The sequence below is a fragment of the Coloeus monedula genome, assembly GCF_965178545.1.
Source record: "Coloeus monedula genome assembly, chromosome: 2".
In the NCBI taxonomy this organism is placed as follows: domain Eukaryota; kingdom Metazoa; phylum Chordata; class Aves; order Passeriformes; family Corvidae; genus Coloeus; species Coloeus monedula.
In genome coordinates, this window is record NC_138782.1 from 82,291,927 (window position 1) to 82,306,931 (window position 15,005).

General features: G+C 40.5%; 1 protein-coding gene across 6 annotated transcripts in view; it reads left to right on the forward strand.

The window, feature by feature from the left end:
* Positions 1-2,064: 2,064 nt before the first annotated feature.
* Positions 2,065-15,005, forward strand: part of MAP3K7 (mitogen-activated protein kinase kinase kinase 7) — a 44,937-nt gene continuing 31,996 nt past the window's right edge. For 2 of the 6 annotated variants that reach the window (XM_082300831.1, XM_082300832.1), the window contains exons 1-3: positions 2,065-2,646; positions 12,605-12,715; positions 14,309-14,374. In XM_082300831.1, the coding sequence (XP_082156957.1) occupies positions 2,557-2,646; positions 12,605-12,715; positions 14,309-14,374 (267 nt within the window). In that variant the 5' untranslated portion in view covers positions 2,065-2,556. The remainder of the gene's footprint in view (positions 2,647-12,604; positions 12,716-14,308; positions 14,375-15,005) is intronic. The other 4 variants (XM_082300833.1, XM_082300834.1, XM_082300835.1 and 1 more) reach the window with 4 other exon arrangements.

A 15,005-nucleotide genomic window follows, 5' to 3' on the forward strand; every position in this document is an offset into this window, starting at 1 on the left:
ATTATGGAAGTGGTAAACAGACTGAACATCTTAAGGGTTGTTTTTTCACATTGTCAGTGGGAGAAGGGAGGAAGGTGGGGGGAGGAGGAGAGTTCTGAAGGTGGTATAATTTTTTTTTCTTCCCTCTTTTAGGTCTGTTAATAAACTTTATATTCTTTCAAGTTTGGTGCCTGCTTTGCATTTCTCCTAATTCTTATCTCACAGCAGATAAACAGTAATGAGTATTTTGGACCAAACCACTACACTAAATTGGTGTTTCCGCCCGGTTGCAAACCGAACCCGCGACACAGGTATAAACACAATACTTTAGGACTGTGTCACAGCATGACCAAGGTGTGCACTAATAGTGGCTTTTGAGAAAATGAAAACAAATGCTTCTCTGGGTATAAGGGTATGCCAGGGTCAGTATGAACATCCAAACATATAAACAACCTAAGAAAGTAGGGGCTCAGGATAACCCCACTGCTGGATGAAGCAGATATTAGCCAGATTTTGTAACACCAGGAAACTTCCCCTGTCTAACAGAAGACTCTTTAGATCCTTCTAGACCAAACTGTATCAGAAAATCAAAAAGCAACAAAAACTCAGCACATTCAGGATATGAGTCTGCTCCCCACACACACACAGATTGTTTGGGCGATATAATTCCACCAACCCAACCGGCTCTGCATACAAGTTTCAGCTTGAACTCAACAGAGTCAACATGTACTGTGACTGCTTGGCTAGGATTTCTGGATTATTGTACATTTGAAAATCCTGGACAAATTACAAAAGCTGACAGAAAAATGCAAGAGGGGAACGAACCCATAATGGCAACCTGTCACAAAGTGCAGCAGCTCTGACAGAAGTACTTTCACTTTGGCTTTTTTAACAACAGCTGAGCCACCATGAGATTAGGTCACTGCCCATATTCATCCTTGGTATTTTCTTTCCTAGTTAATTGTTTATGTGACTTTGTCAGGCTAGCTCTGTAAACCAGATATATCTACATTTATGAGACTTCCTTCTGAGGTACAGACATTCACTAGCACGTTAGCAGAGGAACATCTAGGAAAGCTTACTAGATCTACTAAAATTACATACTATTAATAGTATTGTACAATAACATAACTTTTTATATATAGCCCCGAGGCTAAACATATCAAAATGAAGCACAGCTGTTTCAGTGGAACACAGCAGCTCTATTCACTCATCCCAGCACCGATTTCACACCGTGGACCGCCTTAAAGTGTCAGCCTGAGACATTTACCACCAAGACATTGATGGGGTAGGTGCTCCAGCCAAAAGCAGAAGCAGGAGCAGGAGCTAGCCCAGGGAAGGAGTGGGTCAAGACTCCCTTGGAGAGGGAGCGCTTAATTTCATTCTCAAATCCTACCTCTCTATTACTGTGTGTTACATCAACTGCTCCATTACCCTCCACTCCACAGCCACCCTCCTACACACAGCTTTCCCCTGAGAAAGTGCCGCTGAAGAGCACAAGGGCTGCCCTCGTCCCAAGACCCCATACAATACCTCCTGCCCTGGAGAAATATATGCATATATACAGGGAAAAGGCATGTGCGTGCATATGCATATACATACATACATACATACATATATATATATATATATATATATATATATATACACATATACATACATACATATATACACACACACAGAGGGAAAACGCCTGCGCCCCCACACTCGTATGGCGGTAACACGCGGCCCCCCTCAGAGTGAGGCCGTGCCCGGCAGCCGCCCAGAACCCGGGGAGCCCCGCCAGACTCTGCCCCTCCAGCCGCAGCTGAGCCCCGCGGCCCCACCGCCAGCGTGGCTCCCGCCCCAGGGCCGGGCTGCCGCCGCTCCCGCGCCGCTCCCGCGCCGGCGGCTCCCGGCTGGCGGCAGGAACAGGAAGCGGCGCCGGCGCGGGGCCGCGGCTGCTCCCCCTGGCGGCGGCGGGCGGCGGGGCGGGGTGGGGGCGGGGCCGCCGCCAGGCCGTGGCCCCGCCGTGGCCGCCCGAGAGGCCGCTGCTGCCGGCGCTTCCTTGCCCGCCCCCGCCCGGCGCTCCCTCCCTCCCTTACTCTCTCCCTGCGTCCCTCCCTCCTCGGCCGGGGCAGCAGGAAGCGGCTCTGATGTCAGCGGCGGCGGCCGCGGCGCGGCTCTGAGCGGCTCCTCCACCCCCGCCGCGGCCCCCTCGCCCGCTGCCGCCGCTGGGGCTGGCGGAGAAGCCCGGCTGCGGCCCCGGGGGCGCCGCCTTCTCTCGCCCGGGGACGCGCGGCTGAGGCGGTCCCGAGCTGCGCAGAGGCCGCGGCCTAGGGGAGTCGGCGCGGCGCCCCGCGGGGGTGCGGGCGGGCGCGGGATGCGCAGCGGCGGCGCCGGGGCCTGTGCCCGCCGCCAGTGAGGCCCGCGGCCGCCGCGAATGCGGCCCCGGCGGCGCCTCGGCCAGGCCCGCCCCGACCTGCGCCAGGAACCGCCGCCGAGCCCGGCGTAGCCCCGGCTCCGGCCCTCGGCTGCCTGGTGCCGGACCCTCGCGTAGCCCCAGCCCCCTCTCCTCCCTGCGGTGAAAGAGGAGGCATGTCCGCTGCCGCCTCCGCTGAAATGATTGAAACCCCCCCGGTCCTCAACTTCGAAGAAATCGACTACAAAGAGATCGAGGTGGAAGAGGTGAGTGCGGGTCCCGCCGTCCCCCGCACCCCCTTGCTCCCCGGGAGCGGCCAGCGTGGCTCCCGCCGCCCTGACCCCGAGCGCCCCTGGGGTTCCCCTCCCCGGCGGCGTCCCCCCGCTGCGGAAGGGACCGCGGACGCTTCCTGGGTGCACCGAGATGCCGGGACCCCCCCCAGTGTACCTGGCCGGGGGTTCTGTGCCCCTGTGGATGCTGCAGCGGCTGGCACCAGCGAACAAAGGTAGTCTGGCTGGGGAGCGGAGGTGCCGGCTTACTTCTGCCGGCCCTGCTGCTGGATGCTTTACTGTGGAGTTTTATTTAAACGGGATAGATTTATTCGGGATGTTAAAGTTTCGCCGCCCATTTTACCACCCACTTTAGTATGGGTGGCAAACATAGCTGTCAAGCGTTGTCACAAGAGGAAACTGTTAATTCTGATGTTTCTTTCAGATCTCTGGTTCTCTCTGCCTCTGCTTTCACCTTTTGCCACCAAACTGAGCCATTGCATGTATAATGATCGCACCAGTATTAATGATTTGCTAAATTTACAGCTCTATGAGCTGTAAGGATAAACAGTTTTCTTTTTTTCCTGACGTTGGCTAGTGATGTTGCCCTTATGGATGTGTAACATTTAGTTTGTGACCTGTGCATGTTACCCAGGAAGTGACATTCAGTTATTGTATAACAAAGTTGGAAGGAAGTTCTTCTGTGAAAATCGCATAGTAAAATTATTTCAGGTGTACCTTTCATCTCTCCGGGGTTCCTGTGAAAGTAGGGTGGGTGTGATCTAAGATAGCTTGAGTGCTTTAATAATGGGCTCAGTAGTATCTATATACTACAGTGTTGGTTAACTCTCAGAATTGCACAAAAATATTGCTGCTGTTGAGTTTTTTCCTTCCTCCCCTGCTAAGTTCTCTACAGAAATGAAGTTGTTTCATGAGGATCTGTAATGAATTTGATGAAGCAAACTTGTAGAGTCTGGACCTAATATGCATCCAAGACTCCTGAAACAGTCTCTGTGCTTTTGTTTGTAGATTAACATCTTTCTCTTTCATTAATAATTACTCTCTTTTTCTTAAAAAGTTTGTGTGGAAGTGGAGTTAGTTTTGTGTAGTAGCTTTTATAGGTAGGACAACCTGTGTTCAAGCTTTTAGTGTAGTTTGCTAATACTGGTTTGTTCATCATTATCCTGCTGGGCTTGGGCTTCTGGGGAGAGTTCACAGACCTTAAAATCTACGATATTTCCATGGAGCACCAGGGCACTTTCTGGTGTATTCAGGTAGTATTGTGGTAACTTTGGTTTTCGCCATAGCAGGCACAGGAAATTTTCAGAAGACAGTATCTTTCGAGAGATTGCTTTTATCTCTTTCTATGAATTTGGCAATCAAGAAGATTTTTGTTTCTGTAAATCTAGTTGTTCTGCTTCCTTTTATGCATTGAACTGTTCTGAAGTGAAGGTATTTTTGTTGTTTTTGCAACACTTACTAATAGCCAGGGATCGAATCACATGTTTTGGGAGAAATGGAGTTTCTCACCCAACAATGAAAGTTCAAGTGGGTAAGAACTTACCTATCGTGTAAAGATGCCCCGTGATGGCTCATAGAAGTGAGTAGCATATCTGCTGTGTTAGACATAGTCCTTTGAATGAATAAAGTGCTGTACAATTCTTTAATACTCACAACACCCGTGGGGAGGTTGTTAGCAAGGATTATGTTGCTGGTTTACATATAGGAAGTGTGGAGCTGCACAGTGTGTAATTGGTGTAACTAGAGTTCAGCATTCTAAGGTTTAGTGCTCAGAGCTTGTCTGCGTCCCATGCATGTGCCTGGCACTCACAGAAACAGGAGTATCGGCACAAAATGTATCTGGAGATTATGCCTAAGTAAAAATTCGTTGAATGAAGTTGTTGCATTATTCTTAACGCAGTATCTTTGTTAGAGATAACAAAACTCATGTTTATAAGCAGAACTCTGATAAAGTGTGGTCTCCATGAAAAAATCCAGTGACAGCTGGCATAGCATTTTGAGTGTACCTGTCCTAGCAGAAGTTCTTATAGGCAATGGGGACACCCTAGTGCTGAACACAGTCTAAATGTCATTGCACAGAGGAAGAAAAAAGACCTACTTTAAAACGAAGCAGATGGATCATACTTAGACCTTGCTTTTCTCAGCTGTGGGTGTTGATCTATTACTCATGATGCAATTTCAGCACAAATAGTCAACTTTGTAGTCAAAACACATCCTTACTGACTATTTTCTGTGCTCTTACTTTAGGCTCAGAAGTTTTCAAGGATTTTAAGTGGCTGTAATATCTCACAATAGTCATATTTATGCTTGGCAAGCTTCAAATGTTTCAAAATGGAGTGTTAAGAGGTCTACACTGGAAACTCAAATGCTTTTATAATCATAGCTTTGCTGTTGTATTATCAAGGCTGTCTTGTCCGCAGATAGCAGTCCCACTCTGCCACTGGTTTATTAATAGATATTGAAGTTCTGGAATACTTGCAGGCCCAGAGACCTTGCTAATAAATGTGGAATCTCTAAGTGCACTTTCATTTAGGTTTGCCTGAACTCTGCTGGATAAAAACAAGAATATACCATATTTTGCTTAAGATACCATGCACATGACTAACTGTAGTGTAGTGTTACTCCCCACCAGTCAAACACGTCTCCAGCTTCAGGCTGCCTTTTTGTTATTTCAAGTGCTTAAAATGAAGTAAAATATAGAGGCAATTATTATGAAAGAGTTGGAGTCAAATCAAAATTGATGTGACACAGCAGGAGCATCTTCAAAACTAGAAGGGGAGAAACAACATAAAACTTGTGTTCAACAGAAATGTTTTCTATTTTACTATGCAAGTTTTCAATTGTGAAAATGGCCTTTTTTAATTTTTTAGGTATGAGATAGAGAAATCATTAGAAACTGAACAAATTATATAACTCAAGTTAGCAATAAAAAGCCTAATAGCCTTATTTTAAAATCTCATATTTAAATCTAGCCTAAACACTACTGTCGTTTCTTCCCAGACGAGCTTCCACATCTAAACAACAGACTTTGGTTTTTAATTGTTCTGGCAGCCTATTCTCTGCCAGTCTTTCCTGAAAATTCCACAGGCTTTCCTCCATCATGTAACTGGGTAACAGTCCCATACATGACCAAAACATAGACCTCTTCATCACAGGATGTGTGTATCCTTGGATTGCACAGCCAAAGGTACGTGTCTGGTCATGTACACTGTGGCCCTGCCCCATCACTGTCTGATGTAGCCAGGTTAAAAAACTAATGCCATATTGGTAGTTGCAAGTTACTTTTGGATGGTCTGAAATTTGAATTTAAATTATTTGAAAACTGTTGTTTAATGCTTTACTAGTATATTGCAGTTCACAGTGAAGTTTATTTTCAGCAATCTATGAGGGCAACAGTAGTTAATTCTAAGGGAATTAGGGTAATGTTGTCTTTGAGATGAAGAGGTAAGCTTTATAAATGTATATCTTAGAAAATTTACTTACGGTCCCAGCAACTAAGGAGATGCAGTTTATGGTACGTCCACCTATCTTAGATATTTTTGAAACAGTTGACTAATTTCATTAACTGAATAGTGTGCTGGGAACTACATGTGTTCCTTCCAATTCTGGAACAAAGCAGTTCAGAGGCAAGAGAATGAGCAATACAGCAAGGCAACTGGGTTTTGCTCCCCTTCGTATAGGTAACTTTTTAAAAGTTAGTGAGATGCAGTGACTGATTATGTCCATTACAAGGTAAAGCAGGTTTGTGTAAGCTGCTGTTGAACATGAAACTGTTACTACCTCCAGTGTTTCTGTGTCCTGGGGGATCATCTCCAATTGTAGGATACCAATCTGGAAAATTGGAAGAAATTTGGACAAGAACCAGATGTGATTTGAGATTTGAACAGCATTTTTGGGTATCTGACATGAGTACAGAAGGATTGCTTCTCAAGAACCAAGGGCGGTAGTTAGAAATCCATTTGAAGTCAGTTGAATTTCGCAGCCTTTTTCAGTAAGACTTCAAGGTGCAAAGCTGGGTGTTCAAAAACAAAGGCAAAAAATAAGCATGTGGTGAAAACATATGCCAGTATTTTCTCTGATTTTGGTCTTAATACGTTTCTGAATTAATTCAAATAACTAGTTAAATTTAGTTTAGTTACATTCATCTTCATAAGAAATTCATCTACCTTCATCTACATAAGAAAATAGATGAAGTGTCAGCTGGGGTGTGGATTTATAGCAGAAGTTATGCAACACCAATTCCATGTGGATGAAATTTACTGTGCAGTGAGTTAGAAGATGGCTAATAAGCTAGTTAAACTGTTAGTGTGACACTTTATACTAATTTCAACACATGCAGATATATTCAGTGAATCAGTTTGTGTCCTGTAAAATAGACTCATACTTCAGTCTCATAAAGAACACATGGGAAAGAAACCTCACAGACCTTCCTGTTCTGTGATGAAAGCAAGAGCCATATTTATGAGATAATAATAGAATTCTATGTCTAATGCTTTTCCCTAAGAAAAAAACTAAAACAACAGAGAGAGTTTCACGTGTCCCTTATTTGTTCCACCCAGTGGACTGCAGCAGTATTTTACTGGCTGCAGAGTATTTGTTTGGTTTTTTGGTTTGGTTTTTTCCCAAAGACCAGTAATTTTAGACAGTGCCAGCCCAGAAAGCCCAACTCTTGTTGGAGTCCTGTACCCTGAGTGCCTCATTACCCAACATTTTGTTTCTAAAACAATAATGCACTCTCTGGGCTGCTCTAACAGAACAAATTGATTCATACTGGAGCATCAGACAGTTGTTCTGTTAATGTTTTTAAATTGCTGGTATTTTTTAATTGCTGATATGAGTTCTGTTCTTGAGACAGATGTATAAAACCCTATCAGTGTGTAAAAGCTTTTCAGCTTGTAATTAGTTGTGATAAGCCAGAATGAAAGTATAACTTGATAAACTGTTATCTTTGAGATGCGTGCATTTCTTGGGATGACTCGAGCTATCAAAATGCAGAGTGGGTTGGTTCAGAGCAAAGGAAGAATTTCTGGAGACACAATTTTCAAGACCGGGTTGGATGGGGCTCTGAGTAATCTGATCTAGTGGAAGGTGTCCCTGCCCACGGCAGGGGGGTTGGAACTTAGATGATCTTTAAGGTACCTTCCAACCCAAATCATTCTTTGATTCTATAATTTCAGGACCATATAAGATGATACTTTGATTCTTCATAAACATGTTCTAAAGAACCTGAAAAGAGAATTAGTTCTTAGAACTAAATTCAGGTAGACAAGTCACTGAATGAAAACTGTACAGTGTTATACAGCTCTAACAGAGGAAACCCTAAGTAGGGACCAATTGTATGAGTTTGTGTCAAGCAGAACTTGGCTATATTTATTAAGAATCTAAGTTGATTTTAATAAGCAGTTTCTTTCAGGAAGAAATATTTCTTCCTGTGGTGTTTTGCATAACTTTTAAGTTGAGACTTAGAAACCAAATCTAAACTAAATTACTTAGTTTACTTAAAATTAGTAGGGGTTTTGGGGGTGGGGGAGTAGAGAGGATTTGGAGGTTTCTTCATTGCTGTATGAATCCCAGAAAGGAAAAGGAAAAGCAACATTTAGAGCTGGGCTGACACTAGTACAAATAAACTTAACCAGTCAAAGAACATAGCTGTAAGAATTGGCAGATACATCCAAACTCCTTCCTCAAAGTGCTGCCAGGGTATTGGCCACAGTCATCTGTGGCACGGGGCCGATTTGCTTCAACCTACTTAATAAAGCATAGCACACACAGAGGAACCAAAGCTGGAATTTGAGGCTATTTGAATGAATGATAGAAAGTGTAGGCATTTATTTTCAGAAGCTGTACACTGTTGTTCATGGCTTCCTTTGGCCCTTTTTTTTTTTTTTTTTAAATTTATGCTCCATATGTCATAAGGGCAGATATGTGAAAACCTGAAAATATTAGTATACCTTATTGATACTCCTGGAGCTCTGGTAGACAGAGTGAGTAGAAGCAACTGAATTTTAAAATGTGATTTTTTTTGTGTGTTTTACAAAGCATTCTAGAACATTTCTTTTTTTTCCACTCTCTTGTGTAGTGGAACTTGAGAGATCCAGAAGTTCAGTTTGCGTGCATATCATCTCATTTGCCAATACACCAGTAAACAAAGTGACATAGATATTAAAGATAATTTAAAGCCTGCTGTCGCTTTGGAAGCACGGGTTTTGTTTGGTTTCTGTTGTTGGATTTTTGTAACTGCTTGTCTTTTTTCCCAAAATTGTAAACAAGCATGTCATGCAGTAGATACTGCAAATTATGAAGTCAGTTCTCCAAAGAATACTACGTCTGCTAACCAGGGAGCTATTATATTTTATTGCTGTCTTATATATCCAGCAAGTTTTTTTTAGAAAGAAAAGCACTAGGTATCCAGCATGTAGAACTACCTTACATGGAAACTTTATGGATAGAGAGAACAACTTAGCATTTTTTTGGTTTTGAGTTAATAGAAAACCTGTGCAGTTAGAGCAAAGTTGAAATTGATTCTTCCAAAGTTTTGACATTGTTAGGGGATTATGGTGCATCTGAATAAATGGATGCATTTTTCTTGTTTTACTGGGAGAGGGGAAATTACTGGTTACATCTCTTAGGACAGAATACATCCTTAAGGTCTTAACATATCTGCAGTCTCTATTTCCTGCATGATTTCTAGTCTACATAACTTACCAGTCAGTATAGTCTACATACTTACAAGTCAGTATCATGTATCTTTGTTTATGTACAGCATTTGATACTATTTGTACACAGAGACAGAGGTAATGCTTGTTCCAGGGCTCTTGTATGGTTCATATTCTTTAAATAAGACTCTAAATACACTATCTGGAAAACATGCAAGTGGCACTGTCCTTCACCATGTCACTTTGTCACACAGTAGAATGTAACTTTTTACTGGTATGAATTTTATACATAGAAGAATACATTTTAATGCACTTTTCAATCTTTAAATCTCTTTTAAGTATTACTCCCAGTTTAAAATGTTTTTGTGTCATGTACCGAGTGGTTTTTGACAAACTTAATTCTCTTCTGTGAAAAATTCTCTTCTTGTTCTTATTCTGTTTCTAAATGTCTCATCTGCCCTATATTTTCCTTTTTTCTCCTAGAAGATATTTAGAGGAACAAAATCTTTTACCAAAAGAATGTGTTTATTTTTAGATTATTTTCCAAACATACACAGTGCTACAGATCAACTGCTGTTTATTGATTTGTTGTGTCAATAATTCCATTACCGTGCTTCATATAATTCCGAATATGCACTATTGCCCAAACATATGGTGTGGCACCAACAGCAGGGGACAAGAAGGAATGAGTATGAAGAAACTAAAGTTCAGGCAGTGCCTCCCTCCTCTGCTATTAAGTTACTTAGTTCTAGCACACAGTGCTGAAGGAAACTCCGTAGTTTAAACTGTTTTGACAAAATCTAAGACTTAACTCCTTCAAAGAAGTTTAAGTGAAGAAAATTATATGTAAATGGACTCTACCACAAGCTGCATTCTGTCGATTATAAAGGGGTTTTTGCTATGAGTAAGGTACGTTTTCCAGATTAAGTAGGAAAAACATACTGAGTTTTCACATATGGTAAACTTCAATTTGTATCAGATCCATCATTGTTTCTGATGGTTGCTCCTTTCATGTGCTATTCAAAAGCCTGAGCTGCTTTAATGGAGGATCGGCTCTTCTGTTTTCCCTGTATCCTAGGTAAATATTCACTGCATTCATGTCCCTTCTCAAGTTCAACCCTCTGCCTAAGCAGGCACCAAGTCACTGATAAATTGTTATGAAACCTTGACTGCATAATCATTTATCAAACTATTTTCAGCAACAATAAAATTTACATACCTGATGGTCTCACAGCTTTTTGTTATGTGATTAGGTTTAGATTGCCTGGTTAACTCTTCCTCTTGGTGCTTGACACTGATTTTATTTTTTATTATTATTTTTTTCCAGTCATCAGTGGGAGTTCTTAAAGTGCATCTGACTCTTGGAATTTATTCCACTTTTCAACTAAAACCCAAATATTGTGACATTCATGGCAAATTACATTGGGCAGTGTACTTGTTTCTTTTAGTTTCTTCATTTAATAGAAACATTGTTAAAAAATTCAACAACATTGAAAAATAATGATTTCTTCAGTATAAAAACTGGAAATATATGTACCAGTTCTCAGGATGAAACTTGCAAATAGTCATGGATTTATCTGTGGAGGATCAGTATGCGTTTATATTGACTTACGAGCTGAATTTGACCATGTGAAGTCAAATGCAACAGATACGTGGGCTTTCTGGTTTTTGTTATACATATGAAAAATAAATATATTTACTATATAAAAATATATGTAGTATATATTGCATAATCATAATATTAAAATCATGTACATAATAATACATACAGTGTATTTGTACATATGGGCAAGTCTTTTCAGCAAGGAACGCTATGACTAGCCAGAAAAAAAGTGATTCAGGCTAAGTAAAGAAAAAAAAAAAAAAATCTAATTACTTCATTAAATTTTGTGACCAATCTTTTAGCTGGCATTCATGCGCTATTTTCAAATAGCTCTTTTTGTTTCCATCACTGGATTAAATGTAACAGAGTTGTAGTCAAAAACTGTGAAGGACTATGAGAAAAGGTATATTAAGAAAAGGAACCTTCTAAAATGTGTCTCACAGAGGCTTGCACCATAAGGCCAATTGTATCCACCTAGGAGAATTCATTATACGTCCACCTCCTTCTCCCTAAGTGGAAGGGAGAGTTCTTCCCGCTCACTGTGATAACCGTGTTTGGATTCCTTCGCTGTGTAGGGGAGCAGCAGATCTGGAACTGTATTGCTACTGCCAATACACTTCATCCTGCACAAGCTGCTCTGTGGCATCCTTCTCTCATTAACTGTCCTTAGTATTTCCCAGGTGCTTGCATGGTGGATTTTTATGTGCTCACTAATTACCATTTCTGCAAAATGCAGACTTACGGCACACACCAACTGATGAGATTTTTCTTATTCTGTAGGTCTGGTCATGTGCTGAGCAAGGTGGGTAGAGGCTTTGTAATGGACAACTCTTGTGGCAGTAGAAGGTGGAGGGTGGGCCAACCCCAAGAAAACGGGCAATTTTCTTCAAAACGTGGTCTGAGACAGAAAAGGAAATAACAAGGAAGACTAGTTTGGGACTTTTATATCTTCCAGTGACTCATTGTTTCCAATTTGTTTATATGTACTATTCTTGTTGGCTGCTCAGCTATCATTCATGGCTTGGTGTTTCCAACCTCACTGTGGAATGCAAGAAAATAGTTAGCGTGTGTTACGTCAGGACAAGAGTCAAGGCCCTGCGCTTTGCCTGGGGGAGGAGGTTACAATCAACAGGTCCCGTTCTTTAACGGAGCAGAATGGGGAATGTTCTGTGCATCTTACGTGGATATCTTATGGCAGACTCTAAGGACACTGAACATCTCATCCCAATTTCATCGTGGTCCTGTGCAATTGTTTGTGTATGCGTTTAAAATTCAAAAGTTTTAATTCCTGTTCTTAGACAGAATAAACAAGTACAGCAGATAGATATAATTTCACAGATGAAACCTAAAAAAAAAATTGCTCTCATTCTTCTGATTTTCTTCTGAGCAAAGCTTGTTCTAAATAACTGAGATTATACTTTTCTGAAATACTGTTACTGCATATTACTAATAAAATGTTTTGTATGTGTGTTTTCCAATTCTTCTGTAAATGGTCTCTTGAGTAAGCTTTGCTAAGACCAGTTGTGCTTTAATGGCATAGTATTCAATTCCTACTGCAAAACTCAAGCCTGTATCTACAGTTTTCTGAACTAAATTTCTTTTCTGTTTATGAAGTCCTGCACAGCAAATGAAACCATTTCAAGTTTTAACTCTAGTGTTTTGTATTTTGTTCTAGGTTGTTGGAAGAGGAGCCTTTGGTGTGGTCTGCAAGGCAAAATGGCGAGCTAAAGATGTAGCCATTAAACAGATAGAAAGTGAATCTGAAAGAAAAGCCTTCATTGTAGAGGTACAGTAAGTTTGATGGAAAATATGGGGTTTGGTAGAGCTTGTTTCCTGAAATTCATGGGTGCATTTAGTGTACTAAAAGCTATGTCTTTATCACAAGATAAATGCTGCCTGTGGTACCCAGTTCAGGCCTGGACCCTTGTCTTGCAGAACAGGAAACCTGTTGAAGCACATTGCAGCTCCTTAAGTTTGCTTTTCATAAAAACTGAAAGGCAAGAGTGTGGGAGAGAGGAGGGCACACAACTGGGGAAATAACAGTTCTTAGATTCTGTCCCAGTCTAAAGTAAGGGTGCAGCTGGAATACCTACCAAAGCCTTGGAGCTGATTAACACTTCCAGGGGCTACAGCATAGGTTCTCCAGTACAAACAGGTTGATATTTGAAACTGTTTCTGAGTTTTTTCAGCAGTTCTAATAACTTGATTTTTTTTTTCTTGTATATAAGTACATTGCTACCTTAAAGGCAATCACTGTTTTCATTCAATGTCTACTTCTTCAAAAATGTCGAGTAGTTCAGATACACTGATAAACTTCCCAAGATACATAATATTTTCTAGAATCAAATGTTTAAATGACATATATTGTGACATGGTGCTTAGTATTTATTCAGTTATAATTGAGGATATTCAAGATATACAAAATATGTTCAAAACAAAACTCTTAAATTTAGAACTAACTCTAGCGAAATGTAAAACACTAAAGGGCTGAAAACAGCATGTTTGTAATAGGCCTCTGTAAATATTTATATGTTGTTCATTACCGTGGGAAGTTTTTAAGGTTAATAATCTGAGTCTAGTGTAACACTGAGTAGATCTGATTGAGATCTTGGGATTTTTGTGTTCAAAAGAGATCTGAGCAGGTAATCCCAGAAATGCTTCAGTAATTACTGCTATTCAGGAAACCCTGCACAGTGCAAGCATCAGCTGAAATATTTCATTCTGATTTTTTAGATCTTCTGAAGTGTATAGATAAAATAGTGTTTGCTCCATAGACAGCATAAACTACTTCAGAAGTCTGTGTAAAAAGAAAAATACTCCTTTTCTGCTTGCTTCTACTCTGTACTGGTAGAAAAACCCAATGCAAAATAGTGCAATTGTGAGTACAAACAGTAATAGGTTATTGGAACTATGTCATTCTAATATTAAATTATTTTATGGGATTGTGGGCTTGGGGATTTTAGGACATGTATCTTCTATATTGTGAAAACAGCCAGTATGATCCTAATTTTTTTTTTATTTAATCAGACAATTTTTATATAGTCCAAAACTGAAGGCTCTAGGAAGAGCATCAAATCTGTAGAGGTCATAGTTGCACAGTGCTTGTGATTTGAGTGACTTTACTACAGTCTGGAAAAAATACTTTCTTTAAATGTAATTTCTTCAAACTTTCTTTTAAAACCCAGTTCCAGTTTGACACAAACCTGATTACATACAATAAAATGCAAAGAGGGACATTAGTCTTGTAATTCCTAAAATCACCATCTGGGGTTATGCAGATGTAGAAAATTGTACTTGCTGTTGTGTGGTGTATTATTTATCGCTATGAAAATAAAGCCTTTTCTTCCCATGGTTTGAAACTGTGTGATTTGTGTTGCAGCTTCGACAACTGTCACGAGTAAACCATCCCAATATTGTCAAGTTATATGGAGCCTGTCTAAATCCAGTAAGTTATAGCTTATGTCAGTATGACAAAAGGTGACTAGCTTAACCTATGCAAGCCTCAATGAACAGAACATATATTTTATATTAAAAATGTATCTATTGTATATTGTTTTATGTTTTAGCCATAATAAGGAAATATACAGATATGTAGGTTGGTTGATATATTCAGGTGTTTGTTTCTTCTTTCTTCTGCTATGAAAAATAAATTATTTTAAGAACACCCCAAAGCTATTTCTAAACATCAGTTATACTTGAGTTTGTCAAATCGCCATTTGGTATATTACATATGTATTTACATTCATATCTACAGTCCTATTAATTGCAAATCAGCAATACAAAAAGTAAATGCATTAGCAACACATGATTATAGCTTGTAAATCAGTTCCTATTTTCTTACATGCAGTTTTCAGGATTTGCTTGCTTTCTGCCACAGCTGCAAACAGTCCCACAAATTCTCTAAGCAGAAAAGAGAGTACTGTGACGGGACAGATGTATCCTTAGCTTGTATGGGCTTAATTGCTTAAAATAATGCTGCATCCCTTTTCTTTTTTAGTACTGGTGAAATTCTTTTGACATGGTATTTAATGAATTTTTTTGTAAGCCGCTAAAGGAAAAAAGTAAAGGACAGTGAA